The sequence below is a fragment of the Myotis lucifugus genome, unplaced genomic scaffold (genome assembly GCF_000147115.1).
Source record: "Myotis lucifugus unplaced genomic scaffold, Myoluc2.0 scaffold_245, whole genome shotgun sequence".
NCBI lineage: Eukaryota > Metazoa > Chordata > Mammalia > Chiroptera > Vespertilionidae > Myotis > Myotis lucifugus.
The window spans coordinates 630626-652749 of record NW_005871293.1 but is presented as its reverse complement, the minus strand read 5'-3'; the positions used below and the strand labels follow the sequence as shown (position 1 = coordinate 652749).

At 40.9% G+C, this 22124-nt stretch overlaps 1 protein-coding gene across 1 annotated transcript in view; it reads right to left on the bottom strand.

Annotated features, from left to right (window-relative positions):
* Positions 1–22124, bottom strand: part of TSPAN12 (tetraspanin 12) — a 65344-nt gene that overhangs the window by 27535 nt on the left and 15685 nt on the right. The window contains exon 3 of the mRNA XM_023762401.1: positions 21745–21880. Within this exon, the coding sequence (XP_023618169.1) occupies positions 21745–21880 (136 nt within the window). The remainder of the gene's footprint in view (positions 1–21744; positions 21881–22124) is intronic.

Here is a 22124-nt window from a genome sequence, read left to right as displayed (position 1 = left end):
TAGGACACAGCCCCAAAATGATGTAATTAATTTGTGATTGTTTTTCATCAAATCTCTCAGCTGAGGATAATTACTTTTAGTTAAAATGTGAGGGCCCTTGCCCTGGACAAGTGGTTCAGTAAGTTGGAGCTTCATCCCATACACCAAAAGGTGGCAGGTTCAATCCCTAGTTGGGATGCTTATGGGAGGGAGGCAATGGTTGATGTTTCTTTCTTTCTCTCTTCCTCTGTCCCTCCCTCCCCCCTCCCTCCCTTTTTTCTCTCAAATCAATAAAAACATATCCTCAGGTAAGGATAAAAAGAGTGCCCTCACTGGGTTAGATAATAGATTTTATAAAACAATGTATGTGAAATTGCTTCGTTGACTTTTTTTTTAACTATACAAATGGAAGAACACGGGCTCTGAAATAAAAGAGACCTGGCTTCAGATTCTGGCTCCTCACATACCAATTGGATGACCTTGAGCAAACCACTAACCTCCGTTTCCTCCCATGTAAAATGAGAATGCTAACACTGCCCTGCAGTGTTGTGCTAAGGATTCAGGCAGGTCAGGTGCTGTCTCACAGTGAGCACTACCTAAAGATAACCGTTATTAACCAGATCACAGTATCTGTTAGAATATAAACTCCATGAGGACAAGAGGTATCATAGAATGCTTTAAACACTTAACTCACTGCCTGACATAGGGCACATACCCAATGCACATTTCCTGCATAGATGTAACTAGGCTTGGAGGTGGTGAAGAAACTCTTTATCTCCACCTAAGACTATCAGCGTCGTTCTCACTGAAGCACAAGGGAAATCCCTGTCCAGTGCAAACATAGCTGGTATTTTTCAAAACATCTTTATTGGGAAACTAAAGCAGGAAGGGTGTGGAGGGTGTGGAATCCAACTTCTTTTATTAAAATACTGAAATCAACTTGTCTGTTATTTTAAACTAAAGTTGACCAAAGAATGGCAAAGGCTACCAGTGTCTTTGTCCCCTGCAAGTATTTGAGGAGAAAGGGAGGGGCATAAAAATCTCACTTTCCCATTTAAGCCCCTCGTGACTTGTAGGTAAATTCATCCCCCAATAGAAATAAAGGAAATTCATCCCCCCTTTGAATGTTTCATCTCATTATATGTGTACAGACAAAATAGTAAAATCTCAAGGAAGTCCTTTCTTAAAGAAAAGTTTATTTATCAAAATGATTGGGTCCCCTGTCACTCCCACTCCCCAGGATTTTCTAACAGAGAAAGCAGATTAAACATCTGCGCTTAGCCCTTCTCCCTCTTGAAATTTCACTGGAAAAACAATACAGTGATATTTTAAAGGGTATAAACCTGCCAGGCTGGTGTGGCTCAGTGGTTGGGCATCAACCCATAAACCAGGAGGTCACAGTTTGATTCCCAGTAGGGGTACATGCCTGGGTTGCGGGATCGATCCCCAGTAGGGGGTGTGCACAAGGCAGCTGATCCATGATTCTCTCTCATCATTGATGTTTCTCTTTCACTCTCCATTTCCCTTCCTCTCTCTGAAATCAATAAAAACATATTTAAAAGGTATAACCCAGAGATAAAGGAAAAGAACAACAGCAAGTATATTTTGGAAGATGCAAAGAAGATGGAAAACTAGCAAATTGTTCAGCAGTCCTTCAAAAGCTGAATGCTTACCCAGTAGTGGGGAAAGTTTGGAACAACCTTATTCACACTACACAGCCTTCCAATGCTCAGGTTTTGGCAGTCCCAGATACTTCTGGAAGGTACGGCTAAAAAGAGGATGACTTATTGAAAACCTGTTCTGGAAGAAGTTAGAACCCGCAGGTCCTTCCCCATGCTATGCAACTGAGTGACTACCCACCCCCACCAACATAGAAGTTGGAGGGGTCATTGTCCTGTGGAAACTGTAAAACCGAGTCTCAGGATTGGGGCCAGAAGGTACAGTGGAGGATAAAGTACAGAGAATTGAAGTTCAAATTTACATACCTTTTCCACAGAGGTTCAAAACTCAAATCATACTAAAATAGCATTGGATTTCCCAACAAAAATATTGGAAGCTAGAAGACAGTGAAAGAGGTTCTTCAATATTCTGAGGAAAAACATGATTTCTAACCTATAATTCGATAGCCATCAATATGAGCACATAAGGCTATCTAAAGCCATTCTTGGGCATACAGGCTTTTTAAAAAAATCTACCTTCTCTATTTGCTTTTTCAGGAAACTACTGGAAGATGTCTCCCTAAAATGAGAGCCTAAACAGAGGACGACAATGGCTTCGATACCAGGAAACCTGGGACCTAAAATAGGAATGAGGCCAAAAGAAAATCCCAGAAGAATAGTGTGATGAGCAGCTCTACTGACAGGAGCAGAGCAAGGAGGATAGGCCACTTGCAGAAGGTCACCAGGGCAAAAGCCCCAGGAGCCTAGCAACAAGCAAAACTGGGAAAACAAGAATTCACCCCCAGGGTAACCTTTCCTCCACTAGCATATCCCTGGTCATGCAGTTTGGACCTTGACCTTTCATATCGCTGGTCATGCAGTTCTGCCCTCCCCTGACCTTTCCTCCCAGGGCATGTTGCTAGTCATTCGGTAAATCTATTGGAAGAGGAACAAGGGACTGAAGATTGGCCTCATGGGACTCCCATCCACTCCCTTTGAGAAGGCAAGTCGAGAGCAGATAAATCCCCCTCTTGGCTGCAACACGGTAACCACGCCTAACCACGCCCGCCGTTGGCAGATTGACAGTGAGAAGCAGGGGAGGTCTACGTGCGCGCGCACCTAGCACTCTTTCTCCTTGGTCCAGGACTTTCCCCTAGGCCTATGGTCGGCAAACTGCGGCTCGCGAGCCACATGCAGCTCTTTGGCCCCTTGAGTGTGGCTCTTCGTAAGCCTTAGGAGTACCCTAATTAAGTAAATAACAATGTACCTACTTATTTAGTTTAAGTTTAAAAAATTTGGCTCTCAAAAGAAATTTCAATCATTGTGCTATTGATATTTGGCTCTGTTGACTAATGAGTTTGCCCACCACTGTCTAGGCACAAATAAGAAACCCAGTCCTCCGTCTGTAGCCTAGGCAACAGGCCTTCAGCGTGAACTGTGCCGGGTGTGGAAAGCCCAAGAAATACCCGGAAGCTTAGCATGTAACGTAGGAAGAATGTCTCGAATGTGTATGTGTGCCGTATCTGGGAGACAAAGAGCCTAGCGGTATATAAGGCCAAACCCCGCTGTCCGGAACTCAGCCTTTGGAGATGACTCCACTGGGCCAGCCCCAGTGTGAATAAACAGTACTTTTCTGAACCTCCGAGTGCAAGTGTGTATGATTTCTGGCTTCTTGCTGACCTGATTTTTGCCATTACACCTTAAGCATTAATCCCTAGGGTTAACATCTACACCTCAGTCGTACTGGCAGAGAAAAAGCAGTAAAACCAGACAAGTGATGCCTTGGCTGACATCAGGACCAGCGTCATCAACTAATGACCTGCTTGCTGCCCTGGTGTGACCATCAGTGCAGACCAGGACCCTGAAAGGACACATCTGGAAAGCTGATGAATATTCTACTGAGACCCTCCCCCTGAGACCTCCAGGTAAATAGCCTCAAGACACAGGACCACACCCACATCTTTCTCCACACCCTCCTCCCAGGCCCATTTTCCTTGCCTCTCTGTTTCTCCTTTGTAACTTTTTTCTGAGCCCATTTCTTCGATGACTCACTTTTTCTACCTCTGTGTCTCTCTACATAAGCTTTCTGTTATAGTTTGAGTCTTGACTTTCAATTCTTTCTTAGCCAGAACTCAAGCACAGAGGTTGCTGAGCCAAGATCCTGCCAGTAACCTTCTAGTGCCCCTTTGCAGCCCGAGGTAGTAAAGGAATAGCCAATGCAGCAACTCTTCAGCAGGTCTAGACGGGAGCAGGTCTAAAACGCTCTGGGAGAGGGAGCTCTTTAAAAAATCATCAATAAAATGCCCCAAATATATGAAAATATAAGGACAAGACTTACACTGGGGCAGTTGAAGAGTTTAATTAAACAGAAATACATAGAAAACAGGAATGTTAATTCCAAGAAAAAGAAAGTATTATTTCAGAAAAAAATTATAACCAGTCCTTTGCCTAGCCCAGCTGTGAACAGCATTTACATAGTCATGATCATGTAAACACTGATCCGAACAAAATTATGAATTGTCCGTGTTGAGGTGAGATAGGAAGGATGCCTGGGGGAGGGGGAAATAAAAGCAGGAAGGAGGGCCAGTTCTTCATCTTCATGTGAAATCAGCACATAGTGCTTAAAACTGAAAATTAATTGAATGAGAAGAGTTACATAAATATGTGCTTTATAGGGAATCTGCTAAAATAAAAATTGAAAGTGGCTGTGTGTTAGGAGTGGCACTGTTAGGGGTGAAGGACTAGTATTTCTCACAGTAAGATTTTTAGAATGAAATTAACTCTAAATTATGTGTATGAAGCACTCTGATAAAACTAAAAAAAAAAAAATTAAAACAAACAATAGCCTCCCTGATGCCTTCACACCAAAGGAAAAAGGTTGGTAGCCAAAGGATGTTATATATATTTTATATTAAAAAAAAAAAGTTATTCAAAATGGCTGAAAATTGTAAGTAGCCCAATTATGCTTCATGGTTATTAGGACTAAAGTGGGTGGATGACAACTGGAAACTATATGCTCAGAAACCATCATCGTTTTGCTAAACGTTCTTTTAACCAACAGTCGGGGATCGGGCCTAAACCGACAGTCGGACATCCCCCAAGGGGTCCCAGATTGGAGAGGGTGCAGGCCAGGCTGAGGGACAACCCCCTCCCCCTGTGCACAAATTTCATGCACCGGGCCTCTAGTAATAAATAAATAATAATACAAGAATAAACTCTACATTTCCTGTATTCACAATTGTTAACCTACTTTTGCCCCATCTGTATGTAATCAAGCATTATCCTATATAATAAAAGGGTAATATGCAAATTGACCCTAACAGCAGAACAACTGGGAATGACTGGTCACTATGACACACACTGACCACCAGGGGGCAGATGCTCAATGCAGGAGCTTCCCACTGATGGTCAGTGCGCTCAGCCACAAGCCAGGCTGATGGCTCCCAGCACAGTGGTGGTGGCAGGAGCCTCTCCAGCCTCCTAGCAGCGCTAAGGATGTCCGACTACAGCTTAGGACTGCTCCCCGCTGGCAAGTGGACATCCCTCAAGAGCTCCCGGGCTGCCAAAGGGATGTCTGACTGCCAGCTTAGGCCCGATCCCCTGGGGAGCGGGCCTAAGCCAGCAGGTGGACATCCCCCGAGGGGTCTCAGACTGCAAGAGGGCACAGGCCGGGCTGAGGGACCCCCCTGAGTGCACAAATTTTTGTGCACCGGGCCTCTAGTGACTATATAAAATTTAAAATATGTAAAATATCAATATACTTATCTTATATAATACTAGTAAAAGCCCAGCGACCAAACAGAAGGACCAGAACGACTAGTTGACCAGTTGCTATGATGCACACTGACCACCAGGGGGCAGACACTCAACAAAGGAGTTGCCCCCTGGTGGTCAGTGCACTCCCACAGCAGGCTGATTCCCGCAGGCCACGCGCCCCACCAGTGCACAAATCCTGTGCACCAGGCCTCTAGTATGTATACAAGTGTATATGCAATTGTGTGTGCGAGTGAATACACACAGGTATGGATGCCCAAATCATTTATTGTGCAAGAGATTTACATATATTATATACTTTACTCCTCAAAAAATATTACAAAAATATCAAATTCTATTTTGTTACAAGAGAAAGGGGAGATAGGTGCTTCCATCCATAATTGAGAACAACAGAACACTAAGTTGTTCAGAGCACAGGTTTGGGAACCAAACATCTGGGATTTGGATTCCAGCTCCACCACTTCATAGCTCGCAAACCACTTCATCTTTCTGTGTCTTATCTATAAAATAGGGACAACATAGTGCCAACTTCATAGTATAGTTGGGCGAAGTTAATGAGTCAATACATTAGAGCACACATAATATTGGCTAGCACATAGCACATATTATGTTAGGGATGTTGGTGGTGGTGTTAGCAATACCTCACAATTCATCATGTACACCCCCATCTTCTGGGCACATATGCAATACATGTCCATGCATGTATATACAAACCTTTCTTGTCTTTGAACTAAGGAGGAATGACCTAAAACCCCTATATTCCCATCTTTGATATTTTCCAGTAGGAAAAAAAGAAAGACTTACAATAATATCAAAAATTTAAGGATGGCCAAAATTATACCTTTATTTTTTCCTTCCTCCTAATATGGCTAGATAAAGGCACAAATGCTGCTTTAATTGATATGTCAAAATCCTCAAAAAATTATATCAACAATTCCATCTTTTGTTCTTAGATTTTGAACTTATATTAAGTGAGTCAGAACAGCTTTTTTTAAAGTTGATTAAAAAATTAATTTTGTTCTTATTCACATTTTAGGTTTTTATAAAATATATTTTTATTGATTTCAGAGAGGAAGGAACAGGAGAGAGAGAGAGAAACATCAATGATTAGAGAGAATCATTGATCGGCTGTCTCCTGCACACCCCACACTGGGGATAGAGTCTGAAACCCGGAAATCCCAGGAATCAAACTGTTGACCTCCTGCTTCATAGGTCAATGCTCAAACACTGAGCCATGCCAGCCAGGGGCATTTTACAGTTTTTATAATGAAGTAGCCAATAAATGCTTACCAGTTCGTTAAACTGAACTTTGATAAAAGCACTAATAAGCTAAAATGATTTATTTTCTTTTTACATCTTCACTTCTTTACTGTTACTAATTGATACTAATAACATTTCTAAGAGAGTAATATTTGATTTTGCAAAAAATATTTCAAATAATTTTCACTTTGGGGAAGATGGATTATTTTTAAATTTTCATTTCTAACATCAATCTAAAGAAAACAAAAATAAATAAATCTGCCCTTAAAAAGCCACTTAATTTACTGAGGGCGTATATTTATTGAGAATATTAAACTTAATAAGCAGTGGACAAATATAGGAAAAAATACTCTTGTTTAGTAAGCCTTAAACTTAAACTGAGCCTTATTCTATCCAGTTTCCTGCCACAAATAGACAAAACAGTTATTTTTAAACTGTTTTTCTATATAAATACCAGCTAGGAAAGACTTTTTATATTAAAACAAAGATGTAACGTCCTTCTTGAACATTTACATGTTTCTCTGTGTAAGCAAGCAGATAATCAAGTGTCACAGAACCACCTCACTGAGAACATATTTCACTGGCAGAAGCGTAAAAACTATAAATACTAGAAGGTGGTTTTAACCTGCTACTCTCTTAATTTATAACTAAAAACATAGATCCTTTTTTCATAACTAATATTCAACATACTTTGAAACTGCAGAAGTCAGATTAGCTTATCCTTGAAAATTAGTACAGTCTGAGATTCAACTCCCCCAAATAAAAACTATTTCAAAATATAACATACTTTACTGTATATTTTAGTATTTTTAAAACACGGTGCCTTTTGACTCCTAGCTACATGCTACATAACCAACACTTTTGATAAACAAAAAGTTTGATGAAAGGCCTGCACTCACTAAGTGATAAATGGTAAACTCCAGGCTCTCCCCTGTCAAATACTAAACCCTGCAAGCTTTCAGTGCTAAGTAGGTCTATGTCAGTTGTTTATTTTGCCTTTCCCAGTGATTGGAGGTTTAAAAATATTGTATTACTTATAGCAAGTAAATAAGAGAATTCCAGTGCCAAATATTTGTACAAGATAATGGAACAGCTGACATTCTGTTAAGAATCCACTGGGACTAAACTAACAGTTCAAGAGCCCTCGCTGCTTAAAACACACCTACACATGCCTCTGTTTTAGTCTCCTCTTGAAATGATGTCATAGCAGACGCAGGCTTGGTACTTTCTCAAGGCCAGTACACACAGTTTAAAAAGAAAAGGCAACATTAAATATCCGTCTAATTGAGAAAAAGCTAGAACTATGAACCAGTTTTTGAAGAAACAAAGCCGTGTAATTCCTGAGCCCATGCAACAATTCAAGCTAAAGGAAGAAAGTACTGGTATGCTGTGGTCCGTGGCTCATGCTTATATTTGAATAAATACAGAAGACTATGTCTAAAATGTGTCTTAATTTACTCCCCTTTCCAATTTTATTCCCACTGGTTATTGCTGAGCCAATTTCTTGATCAAAGATGCTGGGGAAGCTCACATGACTATGTGACTGCTTCATGTGCTGCTCAAACCTTTCGACAGAGAACTGTGTTACGCCAGGTTCTGAGGGACTCGGTCAAGTGCTCCGAGTCGCCAGAGTCAGTGGTCTTTATCACACGAGATAAAGCATTAAGACTGAGGCAATAAAGTAGCTGGACACGTTAGACAGGTCACTGCATAATCTCTGTTGCTTTGTAAGCTAGGCCTGCATGCTTGGCCCCAACTCAAAAGATTTACAAGCTGCTACCAGTCTCTGAAGAGGCTGTCTCTACATATTATTGGGCCATTCCTCAGAATGCAAGACAGGGATCTTCATCACCAGAACCTGGGCAGGAAAGTGCCAATAGGAAGGAGCCTTGGAAATATCCTAGAAGCACTGCCAGAGTAACACCAGACTTAATTCTGATCCAGATCACGTCTCTCACTCAGCCCCGGACAAATATGGCCAGATCCCTTCCAAACATAAGAGGCCAGGAGTTTATGGAAGGCACTGTTATGACACCTTTTACAAGACAAAAATGTTAGGAAATTGGCAATTTTAAAAGATGATGTTTTGGGGTTTTTTAAAATATATTTTTATTGATTTCAGAGAGGAAAGGAGAAGGAGAGAGAGCCAGAAACATCAACGATGAAAGAGAATCATTGATGGCTGCCTCCTGCATGCCCCTACTGGGGATCAAGCCCACAACCCAGGCATGTGCCCTTGACCAGAATCGAACCCGGAACCCTTTAGTCCGCAGGCCAACACTCCTTCCACTGAGCCAAACCTGCTAGGCTAAAAGATGTTTTATTAGTTAGAATAGGAACTCATTCTTTAATACCTGCCAATAACTTTTGCATCTATCTATGGCTCTGTGCCTCTATAACTACCTTCTTCTAAATCATGTTCTTTTATTTTGCCTTTATTTTTCAGACAAGATATACATTTGAACTTATGTTTGCATATTCTCCAGAATAACCACACACCTGTTTGTTGAACAAATTAAAGGAAAAATATTTCCTTTAAATTTTAAAAATCCATGCATACAAATATTTATTCTCTTTTTTTGTCATTTTGATAAATCGATTCAAGCAAAAACACTTTCTCCCTGAACCAAAAAATGAATTTGCTTCTTAAAAGAAGAAAGTATAAGAACACAACCTGATTCACAGTCATGCTTAATGTTCAGGGAAAGAACAACTTGTGCGAATAATGATAAAAGCATTAAATTCTTACCTGATTCACCCAAACATCAGTAATTCAGGCTAATTGATAGAAGAAACATTTTGAATTCAACAGAATAAATCACGGAATGATTTTAAAGAAATGCATTTTTGCTACAACAAATATCTGAGTTATAATAATGTTGAGAAGTAGAGGCCCTTGAAGACCTGCTTTTGTAAACGGGTCAATGATGTCTTGAAGGCACCACATCCACTATCAGTTTGTTTTCAATCAAGTTAAGCAGTTCCATAACGATCCTCTGATACTAATGAATTGTTTATGGGACTCCCCCCACCCGACACACACACACACACACACACACACACACACACACACACAGTCTGGAAATTGCTGTAGCGATCCAAAGAACTGCTCCTGTCCTCACCCTTCCGCAAGAGTTTGATGTTGGCTTGTTTCCCTAAGGGCATCTTAGCCCAGCAGCCAGTCTCCCAGGACTACTTTAGCTTGATAATTATATTTTTGCTATGAAACCTGAATTAAACACACCCAAATCAACAGAATTGCGTTTATAATGTACACCTGGAAAACATTCTAAAACATTAGACTTCCCCACCTGAGTACCTTTATTCCTTCATCAGAAAAGGCACATTGTTAGAGAATAAAAGTATGTCTTCAATTCTCTCTTCTATTATTATTAAAATAAAAAAAAAGGTTCTCCGCACTAGCCAGTTTGGCTCAGTGGATAGAGAGCATTAGCCTGTGGACTGAAGGGTCCCAGGTTCGATTCCTGGTCAGAGCACATGCCCAGGTTGCGGGCTTGATCCCCAGTGTGGGGTGTGCAAGAAGCAGCTGATCAATTATTCTCTCTTATCATTAATGTTTCTACCTCTCTCTCTCCTTCTCCCTTCCTTTCTGAAATCAATAAAAATATATTTAAAAAACAAAAACAAAAAACGGTTCTCCAAATGGGAAGGCACCTTAGCCCAGAGTGGCAAGACCAGGTAGCTATTTTCTCCCAGATAAATAAGCAAAAGGCCCAGGAGCAAGCAGGAACAGACACAGCTACTAGGGCAGCGGTTCTCAACCTGTGGGTCGCGACCCCTTTGGCGGTCGAACGACCCTTTCACAGGGGTGGCCTAAGACCATCCTGCATATCAGATATTTACATTACGATTCATAACAGTAGCAACATTACAGTTATGAAGTAGCAACGAAAATAATTTTATGGTTGGGTCACAACATGAGGAACTGTATTTAAAGGGCCAGAAGGTTGAGAACCACTGTACTAGGGGTACATAGCAAAAGAAGATCACTTCACATCACTCTTCAGCTCACGAAACTTCAAACTGCAGAGTACATATGCACAATACTGACTCTCCCTATCTGGCCCTCGGTCCCGGAGCCAACTCTCAGCCCTGAACACCTGGCACACATTTACCTTTGACCTACACATGCCCTTCTCCAAACACACCCTGAGCTTCCGAGTATTATCACTAATTTTCCTCCACTAGCCTTTCAATTCCTCAAAAGCACCTTGCTCCCCCAGCAAGGGCTCTTCTGTAAGCCACGCCCTACTCCCGACCACAAGGCACCAACCTTCTGCACTCTGCTCTCCCCCATCACATCTCAGCTCAAACACGTCTCCTGTCCCTTCATTAAAGGTTCTTTCTGGACAAGGCTATTGTTCCTTAGAGTTCATTTAAAGTAACTTCAATAACACTGAGAAGACTTTTAAAATTAAAATATTTTCATTATAAAAGGCAAACCTCTCACGGTCTCATTTAACAGTTACTAGTCCATGTCTTCGGCTAGCTGTGCAAACCCTGCACAGAACTTGGGATTTTAAAACATTTAAATTCTTGTTTCATATAATAAACACCAAAAAATCATATTTGTACTTAATTAAAAATAATAATTTCATTGGCAAGTATCACCTAATAAAATTCCTATATTTGTAAAGGCAATGTTTCTAAAATGTCTTGCTAGTTGTAATCATTTTAAGGAAATTTTCAGTTTTCACATTTTAAAGTTTTGAAACTAAAATAATGGTAACCTAAAGAAAATTCAGAAATAAACACTTATTTTAGAATAATTCAAATGCATTGCTTAACAAGAATACTAAGTGATGCAACTACAGTGTTTATACATTTTAAATAAAATTAAAATTAGTGTTTCTGTCATCTGAGCACACACACACACACACACACCTGAATCTGAGTACATCACCAGGGCCTGTTATTGTTTATCTTAAAAAGAGAAAAGCTATATGGATGACAATTTTAAAAATGTTAGGTTATTAAATTTGTAAAATTTCATGTAAGGTTATTAAATTTGTAAAATTTCATGCAAATAAAGCTTAACTTTAACTTACGAGCTACTGTTTAGTCATCAACTTCATTAGGCACATAAATATTAAACATCATTTTTCTAAAATATTTCTCTGAAAGTTACTTTCCGCATGGGCCTAAATGACTTAATTCTCTCTTCTTTTACATGTGTTATCTGTCCTCTTATTTTAACTCTGTTCATTTAGGGACACTGGATCCTGAGTCATCTAGACAACTCTATGATTTTAAATGAATGTCTATGTTCTGTGTTTGACCAAGGGAGTCAATAGACCGACAATGTGGACGCCAATGAGAATACAAAAACACTGCCCAATTGCTAGATTTGCCTCCAGGTAGCATTTGAACTGGTGAGCAGCATTCACGGCTGGACAAGCCTTTCAATAGCATGTGCTGATAGAGAACTACCTGGCTTTGAACTCTGCATGGACTCAGGACCGTCACCCAGTCAATGGATATAGATTAACATGGCTTACATTAAACCAAAGTTACCGCAAATGAGTACATGAAGAAACAGTATGTAATAAAGCTTAAAATGCTTCCTATGACAGAGTACACCACATTATGCAAATGACAGAAATACAAATACTTGACGCATTCATACTTCAAATTCTGAAGTAGGCAAAAAGTCTCATGAGCACTCAAATCCTGTCACAAAGACCCAACACTAAGGCCACAAATTTCACACGGTTGTCCTGGCTCCACGTTACTGGCACGATATTTACTGTTAAAGACCTCAGCGCACATGCTTTTCAAAGGTGTAATTAGAAGCATTCGAAGAAACACCACTGAAGCAGCAGGCGTGGTCCGGGAGCTCGGTTGAGGCTCTAGTGCCTACATAAATGAAATGTACAAACAGCTTCTCTATCCAGGAATGCCGAAATCACCTTCAGACTCCTCTGCTTGAGGTTTTTGTGCGTTTGACAACTATAGTTAACAACTGTGGTTTTTAGAAAATTCTAGTCAACATTGAAAGGATATGTTTCTGTTATATTAAAAAATGCATAAATATTGAATACTTTATTTCCAGATGTCAAGTAATATAAACATTACCATGGTGGGCAGTTAGACAGGTATGTGCAGAGAAAGGATGTTGGGTCAGGTATAGAATGTCACCAGGGCAGAAAGCCCAGGGTGCCTAGCAACAGGCAAAACTGGGAAAACATGAATTCACCCCCAAGGTAACCTTTCCTCCACTAGCATATCCCTGGTCATGCAGTTTGGACCTTGACCTTTCATATCCCTGGTCATGCAGTTCAGACCCTCCCCTGGCCTTTTCTCCCAGGGCATGTTGCTAGTCATTCAGTAAATTCCTTGGGAAGAGAAACAAGGGACTGAAGAGTGGCTTCATGGGACTCCCATGCAGGCGCTTGCACCACCACTCCCTTAAGCGTTTACCCCTAGAGATAACACCTACACCTCAGTTGTGTTTCAGCTCCGGATTCAGAAAAGCAGCAAAACCAGACAAGTGACGCCTTGGCTGACATCAGGACCAGCTTCATCAACTAATGACCTGGTGTGACCATCAGTGCAGACCATGTGTGACAATCAGTGCAGACGAGGACCCTGAAAGGACACATCTGGAAAGCTGATGAATATTCTACTGATACCCTCCCCTGAGACCTCCAGATAAATAGCCTCAAGACCCACTGCGGTTCCCTCTGGAGCACACCTACACCTTCCTCTCAGGCACATTTCCCTGGCCCCTGTTTCTCCTCCGCTCCAAGGGCCCTTCTTTTGCCTTTGTAACTTGTTTCCTGAGTTCATTTCTTCTACAGCTCACTTCTACCTCTTTGACTTTCTAAATAAACTTTCTCTTATAGTTTGAGTCTCGTTTTTGAAGTCTTTCTTAGCCAGAACCCAAGTACTGAGATTGCTGAACCAAGATCCAGTCTGATAGCTGGTGCCTTTTTCACTGTCACCAACGTTACTATCATACGCAATTCTTTTTCCATAATTCTATTCCAGCAAGGTCTGCTGAATTCAGCTGCCCTTCTCAGTTCCCCCAAATCTTAGTTCCATCCATGGCTTCTGAAAACTATGGTGTGACCTCTAACAGGGCTTCCCACTGCCTCCTGCCCTAAACTTTATCATCTCATCCCATACTGGAAACACCCACACATAACATCACACTCTCCTAGAAAAACCTTCACAATTGGACTACTTCTCGCTGTGCACCGACACCACAGATACACTAAATTCCTAAGTTTGGCCTAAACTTGCCAAGTTCCTTTACTCCTCCACGTCTTTATGTCTTTGCACATAATCATGTTGCTCTAAAGCCCCTTTCCTTCTCTACCAGAAAGCTCTTACACATTTTCAGTCTCCGGCTCAAGTAACTGTCCTATAAAACCCGCCAGAAGCCTCCAATTGCGTCTTATTCTGTGTTCCCACAGCAATCTATTTATTACTTTAATATTGTATTTTCCTTTGTTATTTTCTTTGCATTCTCCCCTTTCATCTTTGCCCCTCCAGTGTCTAACACAGATGGGGTACTCAATAAATGTTTAAGGGGGAGGAGGGAGGAAAAAAAGGGGAATGGGAGGGAAGAATGTAGACAGGAAAGGAAAAACCATTTATTCCTTGACAGGATGAGAGAGAACCAGGGCAGAACTTTTAGAGCTCCTCTTATAATAAGGACATTAAAAGATTATATTTTAAAAGTTAAATGACTACTGACTGCCTTGGAATTATAAACAAAGTCTAAGTCGTACAGAAATAATTAATCATAGCAGTGTGGTGGGTGAAACATGCATGGGCTTTGAGCATAAGACAGTGTTTGCACATTACTGATAGTAACTATAGCAACTAGCAGCTATGTATCCTTGGGCATCCTACTTCCCCTCATCTGTGAAATACGTCCTCTAAGTATTTCCTCAGAAAACAAGGGTAAAACACTGGGCACATGCTGAACAAGCAATGATACGATGGACCTTGATTTAGAAATAAAGTTGCTAAGCCCGGCTGGCATGGCTCCGTGGTTGAGCATCATCCTATGAACCAGGAAGTAACAGTTTGATTCCCAGTCAAGGCACATGCCCCGGTTGCAGGCTCTATCCCCAGTGTGGGGTGTCCACGAGGCAGCTGATCAATGATTCTCTCTCATCATTGATGTTTCTATATCTTTTTCCTTCTCCCTTCCTCTCTGAAATCAATAAAAATATATTTAAAAAGTAAGTAAAGAAGATTGCTAACCATCAACCAATATTAAAAATAGAAAATAATAAAGATATTAAATGTAATAGTTTAATTTTAACTTAATAACTATATATACAAAATGTATAACTACTTATGAAAAGACCTTAAACAGAGCCTGTAGAAAAATTACTATTTAGAAAGATTATCCGGGTTTATATTATGAATAGAGGCCCATGCACAAAATTCATGCAAAGGGCTCAGCCCTTGCAGCCCCCACCCCTCCTTCATCTGGAAGGTCGTCTGCAGGCGGTCATTCTGCTGTTTGGTCTAATTAGCATATTAGCTCTTTATTATATAGGATTTTAAACAACAAAAATATTGAGGATGGCAATTTCTCCATGATCATTAAAAATTAATTTGATTTTGCCCTAGCCAGTTTGGCTCAGTGGATAGAGCACTGGCCCTCGAATGAAGGGTCCTGGCTTGGATTCCAGTCAAGGGCATGTACCTCAGTTGCAGGCTTGATCCCTGGCCCTGGTCAGGGTGGGCGTGTGGGAGGCAACCAATCGATGTCTCTCTCTCACATCAATGTTTCTCTCTCTTTGTCTCTCCCCCTCCTCCCACTCTCTCTAGAAATCAATGGGAAAATATCCTGGGGTGAGGATTAACAACAACAAAAATTGATTTGATTTCCTTTAAGAGAAATCATTTCAAATTTGGTTCAATCACCATATATTAATAGTATAAGAAAGCTTTAGAAAAGCTTCCATACAATCAATGGCCATATGAAAATTCTCCTGAAAATAAAATTGGGGGGAAAAAAAAAGAGGAAACGTTTACCTTTAAACTACAAAGTATTGCTCTGAAACACGTGACATGCATCCAACTTCATTTTTGACCAGTGCTTGGCTAGTTGTGGTTTGCTGGCAGCTGAGCATACATTAGCATCTCTGACAAAGGACATCTCCTGACAGCGGCATTCAGCTGTTGTCAATATTGTAACCATGTCTGTTCAATCTGTTTACAATCCCCCTGAGCTGGCCCAGCTCCCCGACTGCCTATGTGAACAGCAAGGTAGAACTGCAATAATAAATGAATTTCATTTGGTCTACAGCTAAAAGCCTTGAGAAGTTCCCATATAGGCTTAAAACCAATTCCCATTTAGCTTCGATTTCTCTTTTAAAGAGAAGGAATTTCTGCTACTGAAATTACTTTGAAAGTCACGGTATAATCAAGTTTGTTTTCCTAGTCATTTTTGGATTGCTTTCCCAATATAATTAGAATTTAATTATTCCCAATCTCCTCATATAAGTATAAAAACGTTTCTCTCCTATGACAGTTTCACATTTATTAAGAACAAATGTAGTCAGAGTAGGGTTGCCAAATTCAGCAAATAAAAATACAGGATGCTCATTTAAATTGGAGTTGCAGATTAACAATGAAGAATGTTTTAGTACATTACAGCTTAATATTGCATGGGATATACTTACACTAAAATATTATTCTTTCTTTATCTGGGATTCAAGTTTAAATGGATGTCCTAAATATTATTTGGGAACCTTAAGTTAGGTTATTTTTAAATTGTATCTATAATTCAACAGATGGTCAAATTCATGACCAAGGTTCACCGGAAGTATTTTCCTATGGGTGTCCCCTCTGAGCCTGAAGAGTTGTTTTTTGGGGGTGAAGGTGGGGTGGACAGGCAGGCTGGTTATAAAGCTCTCTTTTGAGGTTTTCTCACTTTTTCTTGATCACTCTGGTGAATAATGGCATTTTGATTTCTGCTGGAACACCACCATAGCCCAGTTGCCAGCTCCTTTTTTTAGGGATCATCTAAGACAGTGGTTCTCAACCTTCCTAATGCCGCGACCCCTTAATACAGTTCCTCATGTTGTGGTGACCCCCAACCATAAAATTATTTTCGTTGCTACTTCATAATTGTAATTTTGCTACTGTTATGAATCGTAATGTAAATATCTGATATGCAGGATGTATTTTCATTGTTACAAATTGAACATAATTAAAGCATAGTAATTAATCACAAAAAACAATATGTAATTATATATTGTGAAATATTTATTTCTAATTACAAATATGTGTTTCCCGATGGTCTTAGGAGACCCCTGTGAAAGGGTCATTCGACCCCCAAAGGGGTCGTGACCCACAGGTTGAGAACCACTGCTCTATGGAATAAACCCATGCCTTTCCCCACTACCTTCCCCTCAAGTCCATCTTCCTTGCCTTTCTCCTAAGCTCCAAGATCCCTTCTTTTTCCTCTGTAACTTGTTCCCTGAGCCCATGCAGCTCAGCTGGCTCACTTCTTCCACAGCTCACTTCTTCTACCTCTATGGCTTTCTAAAGAAACTTTTTCTTTAATTTGAAAAATAAATAAAAATAAGGATCTTCCTTAATTTTTTCTAACTTAAGATGAAAAGCTAAAGGGCACAAAGGAAGAAACCATGAGAGCTGCCTTGCAAATATTTGCCAAAGATATCATGTCATATTTTTGTTGCACTCCCTTAACAAGCCATTCCCTTCGTGGTCTAACCCTACCTAGCCGCCAGGCTCCTCCTTTAAAATCTCACTCTCCTCACTGCCTTCCAGGCACCATCCCCCACCTGATGTGTAGTCACTCCTACTCCCACTGTTCTAATTTTGTCCATTATTCAATTTAGTGAACACTTATTAAAGCAATAGGCAAGCCCTAGCTGGTTTAGCTCAGTGGATAGAGTGTTAGCCCTTAGACTAAAGGATCCCAGGTTGGATTCCGGTCAAGGGCACATGCCCAGGTTGTGAGCTCGATCCCCAGTAGGGGGCATGCAGGAGGCAGCTGATCAATGTTTCTCATCACTGATGTTTCTATCTCTCTCTCCCTCTCCCTTCCTCTCTGAAATCAATAAAAATATATTTTTTAAAAAGCAATAGGCAAGGTGAATGTTTTGTATTATCAAGTTGTTTGTAGTCTGGGAGTTTGATCTGGTCATAAAAAAATGAAATTTATAAAAAGGGAAATGCACTGGACCACAAAGGTTGAGGAGCATCTATTAGAGACATCAGTAAAGGCCCAATGAGAATGGGCTTGGGAGTCAGAAACACTAACGCCTGAATCAAAACTCTACCATTATTGCTGAGTGACCTTGGAACTTCTCTGAATCTCATTTATAATTATCTTTATTAGATTATTATTGTCAGGTTTAAAATGAAAGATCATCGGGAAAATGTTTTATACACTGTCAGATATGTTTATAAGCACGTAGGAAAAGAGAGCAATTATAGAATCAAAGAGTGATATTGTACAAATATGTTGTTGGAACTGGATTGCCATGTCTGCATACCAGGTTCTCCATTTCCTAGCTATGCAAACTTAGGCAAATCACTTTACCAATCTGTGCCTCATTTCCTTATCTATAGTATGGTAATAAAAATAGTGTCTATCTCATTAGAATTTTGGAGAGGACAACACTGATTAATTCATGTAAAATTCTTCATATACAACATTCAGGTAAACCTCTGCAGCATCTGTAAGCACCTGAGAAATGTTCACTACTTTAATTATCACCATCATCTTTGTCATTATTATGATTGCTGGAGATAGTATGTTAGACAAGTCTGAATGGACTGGAAGTATTAAAACAAAAGTATTAAGAAGAAATTCCCAGCTAAGGGGACAGCAAGAATAACAGCAGGGAAGAATGGAGCACAAAGTTTGTTCAAGGCTCAGAAGATACAGTTTGACCAGAGAATAATAAAGTAGGTAAGCAAGCTAAAAACGGAGGACAAAGACTGGATTACAGAAGAAACTGAGGCAAGACTCACGCATCACTAAATACTTCATTACCCAACCGGGACTCCCTCAAGGTTTCAGAACGGAGGGGTAACACGACTACTGTTGCATTATATTAACCTGGTGGCATTAGTCTGGGGTAAGTCAGAAGGAAACAGAGGCAGGAGTTCCATTAGGGGCTCTGCACTGTGTCAGTAGAAGTCAGGAGAGCCTGAATCTGGGCATTACGAACAAGAGTAGAGAAGAGGAGGCAGGTTCCTGAGTGGTAGATCCAGAACTTACAGGACTTGGCAAGTGCTCAGAGGAGGAGGCTCTGGAGAGGAAACCAGGGAAGAATACCTGAGCAGCAGATCAGAGGCAGATTGGTTTTGGGTGGCAGGTAACTGGGAATTGAGATCACCGATCGTTCCTTAGCGAGGGAAAAGCTGTGTTGGGTCTAGACAAACTAAGGCCTGGAAACCAGCTTTGACAAGAGAAGCAGCCGAATGGGAATGAAATGCCCCCAGGCAGTCCATGGAAGGGTGCATCCAACATGCACACACTGGACAGCAATGCACCAAAAGCTACACTGAAAAGGAGTGAGCCAAGTAAAGAGAGTGGGATAGAGCATATCAATTTAGGCCAATCAACCTCCTGGAGCAGGTGCTGAGCCCTTGAGGCTGAGCTTGGAGGTCCTCCACTCCACCTCAGAGCACCTGGTGAAAACCCTATTCAAGATCTTACCATTGAATAGTGGGACTGTTTGTCCATCATATGTGCTGGCAGAGATTAGCAGTGCCTATATTCTCAATAAATATTTGAAGAATGAATAAATGAACAAGTTAATGGCCCTTAGAACCTCAGTCAACACGTCACCTTTGCATCGTAAGGCTCTTTCCAGCCTCACACACTAGCCTCTCGGGCACAAGTCTTGATGACTCATCCTGCCTCAAGTAGAGACCAAATTACAATCTTCTTGTCCACTTGACTTACTAGCATTTGAGTAGACTAATGTGATGCATAGTGGTTTTGAAATGTGTTCCTAAAGCCTTTAGGCTCATGAAATATGCTATGCCACCCACCCCAGCCCACTGTCCAGGGACCATCCAGTCATACGAGCTGGGGGAAGGGGAGAATAGCGGTCACACTTAAATTGGTGTAAATAAATCATCATTGTGAGAGTATGGGTTTAAAAAGGATTCGGAGCCCTGGCCAGTGTTGCTCAGTGGTTAGAGTGTCAGGCCACGCACTGAAGGGTTGCAGGTTCGGATCCCTGGGCTGAGTTGGGAGGCAACCAATTAATGTGTCTCTCACATTGATGTTTACATCTCTCTCTCCCCGCTCTCTCTCCCTCTCTCACTCCCTCACTCCCTCCTCCCTCAGTAAAAAAAAACAAACAAAAAAAAAACAAAAAACAAACAAAAAAAACAATTGAAAAATATCTTTAGGTGAAGATTAACAAACAAACAAATAAACAAATAAGGATTCTGAATATTTTCAGTTTAAAATACTTCACCCATGCTTTAAACTATCAGTTTCATTTAAAGTAAGTCCTTTCGTTTATGTTTAAATTACTGTCCAAATATCTTAAATGGCAAAATAAGGTTCCAAAGCCTTCCCCATGCTTCTCAGCACTGTGGAGAAAAGTGAGGCCCCGGGCACGCTCCCCTTCTCTGGGTGTGCTGTACTGTCTGCGGCATATTCTGTCTTCTAACCATGGGCCTGAGAGGTATCCTCCGAGAAGCCAAGGAATACGTTAGCACAGGTTGTCCCTGGGAAACTCAAAGGCTTCGTGCAGCTTCTCACTAAGGTTCTGCTTAATGGGCTTGGGAGGGAGCCAATCAAGCACTGGTGTGCCAAGCTGACTCCTCAGGGCCAATTTGCACTCATCTCTCCCCAGTTCTGCGTTCAGTGATACCATGTTGGTAACCTAAAGTCCACCATGCTGGGAGTATTTACCTCACAGAAACCCGCAAACGCTACAAATCAGGGCCTTTTTTTCTGCCCAGACATCCAGCATATCAGCACACAGGAATTTATTATGTTCCCTACAAGGAATTAATGCATAACTAGCCTTGAAAACTATGCACAGAAATGAATATACTCAATGAATTAATTCTGAGGGGCATCTGATATGTCTGCAATTATATTAGCAGCCGCAATACCTGGTGCCACTAACATGTAATATTTTATACACTCAGTGCACTTCAAAAAATCTTTACAGCCCTGGCCGGTGTGTTCAGTGGTTAGAGTGTTGGCCCATGCACCGAAGAATCTCGGGTTCGATTTCCAGTCAAGGGCACATGTGGGAGGCAACCTGTCGATGTGTCTCTCTCACATCAATGTATCTCTCTCTCTCCCTCTTCCTCTCCCTATCGCCATCCCTCCCTCCCTTCCACTCTGTCTCAAAAGCAAAGGGGAAAAGTATCTTTGAGTGAGGATTAGCAAAAAAAATTTATTTAATCTTTATACAAGCTGTACTTCTAACTGACTCAGATTTTTAATGTTAAAAGAGAGTTTGCTAATTTTTTCATTAAAAGTTTAAGCACAAATTTTGGGATCATAGAATTTGAGTGCTGAAGGGACTTAAAGAAATAATCTAGATAAGACTTTCAGATTTAAAAATAAAAAACCACTAAGATCATAGACACTGAGACTCACTTACCTGTGCTAACTCATGTAAAGGCAGGGCCAGGACGGTAATGTCCGTCCGCTACCTGACCACCTGAACTTCCACAGGAGCTTATATGGCAGATCGGTTTTAAAAAGAAGAGAGAAAGAAAGTGAGTTCCATTATGACGTCTCAGGGACCTGTCAGAGTGGTCATAAGGTCCACGACTCTAGAGAAAACTCACACTTTTGAATGAAGAGGTCGGCACATAGCCTGAGTGAAACAATTAAGTAGAGCACATATTTCCATTCCGCATCGTTTGAGTAAAGCCAAGACTTGGGTTCAAGTCATCTCTCCTGGAAAAAGCTTCCCTCCGCACAGGCTGTGGAACAATTACCCCGGGGAAGAGCACTGCTGTCACAGTTCCCTAAGCACAGAGTCTGGGGCACTGGTGAAAAAATAGTCCGCTACTGGTTGGTCTTTTTAACCACAATAAAGAGAAGATAGAAACACCATACCCAGGCCAGAAGCAACAGATTTCTCTTCACTGTTCCGCAGTATCCTAGCATCCCCACAATGATAAGGAAACAGCAAACGGCAATCATGACCGGATGAACCACGGGAAAGTAAGTCAAGATGACGGCCTCCTCTACCCTGAAAAAGAACAATCCTGTGTCACATTACAAAGAAAATGTAATCAAAAGGCACCCAAGACATGGTACAAGACCCAACTGTGATTTGCCTTAACAACCTTTAAATCATCATGCGCAGAGACAACAGCTGCATTGCTATTTTCAAAATCACTGTGCTATCTCAGCAATGTGCTTGCTTGTTTTATTTTTGCTTTGTTTTGTTTTAGTTTTTTTATACAAGTGGTACATTCCAACTTCAACTCATT